The following is a 7,475-nucleotide window of genomic DNA, read 5'->3' on the forward strand; positions in this document are numbered from 1 at the left end:
GCATAGACTCGGAGAACCTCCATGAATCACAGCAGAATCCACTGGTTCACTCCGGAGACGCTCTCCTCTGCAGAAAGAGGCTTCAAACAACTCCCTCATGAAACCAGGAGGAGCTCGTCCAGTGATGTCTCACAGATTGGACCCGAGTGGACGCACCGAGACGCGATCGGCCTTTTCATAAAACCAGGAAGTCGTCGGTTTGATCCAAACAGTTTCTTACATCTGTATCCGTGAAACTCTTTCCACCTGAAACCGAAACATCCCAGTCCGGCTCCCGTCCTCCAGCTGGGAGACACGTGGTGGTGGTTATGGATTCACGTTGAATGTCTCCTGGCTTCCCCGTCTCGTGACCTGACTCCGAGCGGCACGAGGGTATCAGGGCATCAAGGGGCAGAATAATCCTTGAACCCCGGCTGTGGAAGTGTAAACACCAGAGGACACATTAGCATGCAGCACTTTGTTTGTCCTGCTCCATCCACAGAAACATGTTTATTCTCAATGATTAACACTCTCACAGGTACACACACAAACATGTGAGCAGCGCACATACACTAGTGCACACACACACACACACACACACAGCCATCTTTCATTGCTGTTGCCTGGCAACGGGTCTGTGTGTCCTGTGCGTTGTCCAGTGGTGACCGCTGCTGGAGGGGCGAGAGAGAGAGAGAGAGAGAGAGAGAGAGAGAGAGAGGATGAGGATGAGGATGAGGAGGAGGAAGAGGATGTTGGAAATGAGGACAGATGGAGGGATGAGGAGGAAGAGGGAGGAAGAGAGAGAGAGAGAGAGAGAGAGAGAGAGAGAGAGAGAGAGAGGATGAGGATGAGGATGAGGAAGGGGATGTTGGAAATGAGGAGCAGATGGAGGGATGAGGAGGAAGAGGGAGGAAGAGAGAGAGAGAGAGAGAGAGAGAGAGAGGATGAGGATGAGGATGAGGATGAGGATGAGGATGAGGATGAGGATGTTGGAAATGAGGAGCAGATGGAGGGATGAGGAGGAAGAGGGAGGAAGAGAGAGAGAGAGAGAGAGAGAGGATGAGGAGGAGGAAGAGGATGCTGGAAATCAGGAGCGGATGGAGGGATGAGGAGGAAGAGGGAGGAAGAGAGAGAGAGAGAGAGAGAGAGAGAGGGATAAAAACAACTCCTGGATTTGTCCTTTTGTCCAGATCCGTGTGGAAATGGAACGTTCCAACCTTCCACCAAGTTTCATGGAAATCCTTTCTTTCATTTTTTGGCGTCTTTTCAAAATGAACCTCCTGCTGTGAAGGACGTGAGACGTTCTGTTGAACTTTAACTTCACTTTATCTTTCAAGTTTTATACCAAACTCTGTCTTGAAGAACGGTGGGATGATGTGTGTGTTTGCTTCTGTTTCCTGAGCAGCTGCACAAACATTTGAATGAACCTCAGATTAACAGAAAGTGAGGGTGAGAGGAGGGAAGAGGGAAGTTCAAGTGGAAGGGAGGAAATGAGCAGGATCCGAATAACTCAGGGATGGACGGAGTGGAGGACAAAGAGAGGTGGGAGGTGAGGGACAGTGTGAAGGAGGACGGATGCTAATGGGGGGGGGGGGGGGGGGAGTGAGGCTGCAGCACTCGTTCTGTTGCACATGTCAGGATGAGGAGGAGGCAACGAGCTAACTCATTAGCCTCCTCGCTGTCAGCGCTACAAACACAATCCTCCCCGTCCGTTTCTCAAGTTCACGATTCAAACACGAGTCCTCCAGAGCAGTCACTGACTGACTCCGGGGTTGGGTTTGAACCAGAGCCCTCTTCTGCAAGGGGGGGCCCTGAGGAGGCCGAGGGCTCCAGGACTCACAGAATTAGGAACGGCAGTGTTATGGTCCGATTGGGAGATGTTGTGAATTCACAGAAACATCAGACAGGTCGTGGATCCTGTCCGGTGGAAAGTGAAATCTACTCTGACAGGGTTTTGGAAGAGAACAGTATAATTTCTCCAGTGAGGGCGACATGGTTATTTAAAGCCGTCTGCTGTCTCTATGATGATGATGTTGTTGTCTCAAGCAGAAATACACAATCTCATTAAATGCGAACAAACATGTCCAGAGATCTGCTCGTGGTTTCTCAAGTTTAAATTCAAGTTCAACTTTGTCTTTACTTTTCAAACTAAAAGGTCGGACACTAATCCCACGTAAAAACAAATCAAACAAATCAAATTCTAAAGGGAAACATTAAGTTTAATTTGTTTGTTGTAACTTCACATTAACTTTACATGCACAACCTTTAGATTTTATTCCACCAGTGCACATTAAATCTGACATTCAGAGTTTTATGACGAGCTCCTGTCACAGCCGGCCGCTCTTCACTTTGATCAGTGTCTCATAACTTTCATGACGTGTTTCTCTTGTGACTAAAAGTTTCATAGAATTAAAACCTACGCAGCTCTTTGGCCTCAGAGATTCAGATCACACCTCTGACTTCCTGTTCTTCTTCACTCTTTAATAATATATAATAAAAGATATTAAATCAGCATTAATTTGATAATAACTGATCCATTGCTTCAGTCATTTTGTTCAAGAAAAATAGAATTCTGTTTCTCAGATGTGAGGATTTGATGCAGGAAACATTAACTTTGACTATGAGCAGCTGTTAATGTATTTTTTAACATCTCAGTAACTAATTGATGATTTATCTTATTAAAACTATAAGATCTTTATTATTATATATTTATATTTATCATTACTTCTCTGTCAGACTGCGCTGGTTTGTTCTAATGATCTCACTGCAGCTTCTCCTCCTGTCGTTCTGTTACGCAGCTGATCCGCTCATTACAGCAGTCGCACACTTGCTCATTGAGAGAGCGGGTGTGTGTGTGTGTGTGTGTGTGTGTGTGTGTGAGTGTGTTTGTGTGTGTGTGTTCTGCTTGCTAGTGAATGTGACAGGGGACAGGTGGAAGAGGCAGGCAGCTTGTTTGTGTGTCTGTGTGTGAGTGTGTATGAGGCGTGAGGTGGCTGAGACCATGTGCCTGACCTCTGACATCCACACGCCAAACAGTGCCCCCCCCCCACACCCCCCTCCAACACACACACACACACACACACACAATAACCCACGCGCCGTCTGTCAGCGGCCCCTGACAGGCGTGACCAAGGCGGGGTGGGTGGGCAGAAAGGAGGGAGAGCAGAGGGGAGGGGTCGAGTTTAGGACCCCTCCAGCCATTCTATCCCTCTACCCCCCCCCCCCCCCCAATTCCCCCTTTTCTAATTCCCTGACAGTGACCCTGCACCCCCCCCCTTTCATCCAACACACACACACACATTAAAAACACACACATGCTGGCTGGCCGTGTCAACCCCAGAAGACAGATACATCATCTGCCCAGTGGCCTCTCTCTCCCTCTCTCTCTCTCTCTCTCTCTCTCTCTCTGCTATTAGCAGTGATAGGATGAGTAGGGGTTCAGGATGGGGGGGGGGGGGGGGGGGCCTTGCATTCAGGCGGCTGTTGTCAAACTGCCCCCCCGAGGGTGGAGGAGTGTGTGAGGATGGTCAGTGGGAAGTTAACACTGAAATCAACTTGTTCAAAATCCAGAAACTGTAAAACTGAAAGAAAAGAGTGTGTCTGTATGTGTGTGTGTGTGTGTGTGTATGTGTGTGTGTGTGTGTGTGTGTTTGTGTATGTGTTGTTTTTACACACCTGGCTAAAATGTGATGAAAGCTGACAAATATAATTTCACGTGTTCAGGACGTTTGTGACATTTGGGGTTCGTTGCGTTTGATTTGTCGGCTCATAAGAGGTGTGTGTGGGGGGGGGGGGGGTAAAAGGGCCCCATGGCCAGAGGGGTTAGGGGCAGTTGATGTGATGTGGGGGGAGGGATGTGGGGTTGCGGTTGAGGGGGGGTGATAAAATGATTTTATGAGGGGCCCTTTCCTCATATGGTGAGAGGATGAAGGAGCCTGGAATAATGTGTGTTTGTTTGTGTGTGTGTGTGTGTGTGTGTGTGTGTGTGTGTGTGTGTGTGTGTGTGTTCGATGGAAAAGTAATTAATATTATTTTGCTTAAGGTTAAAAGAGTAAATCCTGAATTAAGGAGACTTTTTTTTAAATGTGAAATGTAAATTTACATTCACAATCACAGGGAAGTTTTAAAAGTTATATAATTAACACATTGTTATTTACACATTTACCTCTAACAGAGTTTTCAGCCTCAGTTTATTCTCACGTCTTTGTTTACTGAATTAATTTATAAATATTAATGGGATTATTATTTTACAGACTCGTTTCTGTCTCAGATGTTTACATCACACACTCCTGCATTTTTCAGTAGAGTGCTGCCACCATCTGGTTCTATTGTGCAACTGCAAGCCCTGCTGACAGCGTAAATTCAGGCACTGAGGAGTGTGTGAGTGTGCGTGCGTGTGTGTGTCTGTGTGTGTGTTTTCCTTTAATTAGATCAAACCAGATCATTGAGTTCAGTCGAATTCACTCCTCCCTTCCTTCCTTTCCACCTCCTCTCATCACAACTTGAAATTGTTTGTGACCTTGATGACGAGATCATCACACAAACATAAACACACACTGGGCTTATATATGATTTATATATATAACGCCCTCTCTACTTATATTTAAGTGTTTATTATTTCCTTGTGTACATGTTCTACAATATAGAGTAAACTTAAACGTGTGTATATATAGTTATATGTATATACACTATACAGGAGGCTGTGTGGCAGTTGGACAGAAGATGTACTGATACACAGAGAGGATGAAGAGTATCAGGGAGGAAGATGTTCACTGTGGATTCATCAGGTTTCACTTGGATTATTTTCACGGCTCAGCTCCGTCCGACTCGTTCTCCCTTCGTCCAGACGTCTCCTCTCCTCCTCACGTCTCCTCTCCTCCTCATGTCTCTTTTCCTCCTCACTTCTCCTCTCCTCCTCACGTCTCCTCTCCTCCTCACGTCTCCTCTCCTCTGTCACGTCTCCTCTCCTCCTCACGTCTCCTCTCCTCCTCACGTCTCCTCTCCTCCTCACGTCTCCTCTCCTCCTCACGTCTCCTCTCCTCCTCACGTCTCCTCTCCTCTGTCACGTCTCCTCTCCTCCTCACGTCTCCTCTCCTCTGTCACGTCTCCTCTCCTCCTCAGGTCTCCTCTCCTCTGTCACGTCTCCTCTCCTCCTCACGTCTCCTCTCCTCCTCACGTCTCCTCTCCTCCGTCACGTCTCCTCTCCTCCTCACGTCTCCTCTCCTCCTCACGTCTCCTCTCCTCTGTCACGTCTCCTCTCCTCTGTCACGTCTCCTCTCCTCCGTCACGTCTCCTCTCCTCCTCACGTCTCCTCTCCGCCTCACGTTTCCTCTCCTCTGTCACGTCTCCTCTCCTCCTCACGTCTCCTCTCCTCCTCACGTCTTCTCTCCTCCTCACGTCTCCTCTCCTCCTCACTTCTCTTTTCCTCCTCACGTCTCCTCTCCTCCTCACGTCTCCTCTCCTCTGTCACGTCTCCTCTCCTCCTCACGTCTCCTCTCCTCCTCACGTCTCCTCTCCTCTGTCACGTCTCCTCTCCTCCTCACGTCTCCTCTCCTCCTCACGTCTCCTCTCCTCCGTCACGTCTCCTCTCCTCCTCACTTCTCTTTTCCTCCTCACGTCTCCTCTCCTCCTCACGTCTCCTCTCCTCTGTCACGTCTCCTCTCCTCCTCATGTCTCTTTTCCTCCTCACGTCTCCTCTCCTCCTCACGTCTCCTCTCCTCCTCACGTCTCCTCTCCTCTGTCACGTCTCCTCTCCTCCTCGCGTCTCCTCTCCTCCTCACGTCTCCTCTCCTCTGTCACGTCTCGGCTCCCGAGCTGACAAGAGAACATTTGTAAACGACAGAGAAGAAGAAGAGAGAGAAGTTAAGAGCGTATAGGGCGAGCGAGGGCTGAGAGGGGGGGTTTATCCAAGATGGCGGCGGTGCTGAGTAATGTCTGGTGCTCAGGTAAGCACTTCCTCTGGCGTCGCTCTTCCTGGACCAATTACTGCTTCAGTCCCAGAAGTCTCCAGAAGCAGGAAGGTCCTCAGACGGTAGTTAAGAAGATGTCTGCCGCCTCCCGGCTGGATTGAGTTTACATCTAAAGACGTAAATCCTCAGTTTTCAAGTTTCTGCTGAGCTCAGTTTCCTCTCGGAGGTTAAAGAAAGAAACGAGCTGCAGGGAATCGACCAAACAGGAACTGTCAGGGGCACAGGAAGGTTTTTGGTTTGAGTCTTGACAGTGAAGTGTTTCTGATTTCAAGCTTTCAGATGATTTCATCAGCAGAACTGGAGAAACACAGGTGTCACGGAACAAAAGCAAAATCTCTCTGGTTCCACTTCTTCTTCTTTAAAAGACACAATAACGTAACTTAACTTAACTTAACTTAACTTAAAGTAACTTAACTTAACTTAACTTCACCTGAGACGAGCACGTTGACAGATCGTCTTCCACCGTCCTGTCGCTTCTGAGGTGAAAACCATTCCTTCAGTCCAGAGCTGCAAATACACACAATCCACTTTTTAAATTATTAAATCTGAATAAAATGTGGAAATTCATGTTCCAATAGATTCTCTAGATTTTTTTATATTTTGTATATTGAATTAATGGGTTTTAATCTGAAACGAATTAATTCTGTCTTCTTTATATACAAACATTTATATTCAAATATTTTTTTGATTATTAAATGTTTGTGATAATTTACATTATAGACATAAACATAGTTTTGTCATTTAACATCAATCATCTCATCTTTCATTCACATCAATGGTTCATTCTGCAGCACTGAGGCATAGGGAGAGGAGAGTGAGCCTGGGATTTGAACCAGCAACCCCCTGCTGCTCTGATGCTGTGTTAGCATGATATTACCTGAGTGTGTGTGTGTGTGTTCTTCTGTGCACGTGTCTGATGTGTATCTGTGTGTGTTTCCTGCAGATATCAGGATGTCTAAAGCAGCAGAGGAGGAGAAGCCCGGGGCTGAATATCCAGGGGACAGTTCAGGTACAACACACACTCACACACACTCACACACACTCACACACACTCACACACACTCACACACACTCACACACACTCACACACACACACACACACACACACACACACACATTTTATGATATCAATGATGCTTATATTCTGTTTGCACGTGTCCCTTTGTGCTCAATAAGCTCTTTATTATTTGAATATATTTAATCATGAATGAACGTTAATCTTTTTCGAATCACAATCTGATCTTATCTTCCTCTCACACACGCACTCACACAAAGACACACACACACACACACACACGCACTCACACAAAGACACACACACACACGCACACACGCACACACACAGGCTAATAAACAGTTGGTGTCTCTTTGTGTTTCAGACTCTGACAGAAACAGCCCTGACGACCAGGTTGGTTTTCTACAATAACTCTGACTCTAATAAAAATAATCATTTATTCAGATTATAACAAGTTTTATTTTAACCCCTGTTTTATGTTTTCAATTTATACCCAAATAATTTACAGCTAT

The 7,475-nt window shown here is 46.7% G+C and overlaps 1 protein-coding gene across 1 annotated transcript in view; it reads left to right on the forward strand.

Annotated features, from left to right (window-relative positions):
• Positions 1-5,890: 5,890 nt before the first annotated feature.
• Positions 5,891-7,475, forward strand: part of pou2f2a (POU class 2 homeobox 2a) — a 10,927-nt gene continuing 9,342 nt past the window's right edge. The window contains exons 1-3 of the mRNA XM_062410247.1: positions 5,891-5,924; positions 6,892-6,957; positions 7,328-7,356. Coding sequence (XP_062266231.1) covers positions 5,891-5,924; positions 6,892-6,957; positions 7,328-7,356 — 129 coding nt within the window. The remainder of the gene's footprint in view (positions 5,925-6,891; positions 6,958-7,327; positions 7,357-7,475) is intronic.

The sequence above is a fragment of the Platichthys flesus genome, chromosome 17, assembly GCF_949316205.1.
Source record: "Platichthys flesus chromosome 17, fPlaFle2.1, whole genome shotgun sequence".
Taxonomy (NCBI): domain Eukaryota; kingdom Metazoa; phylum Chordata; class Actinopteri; order Pleuronectiformes; family Pleuronectidae; genus Platichthys; species Platichthys flesus.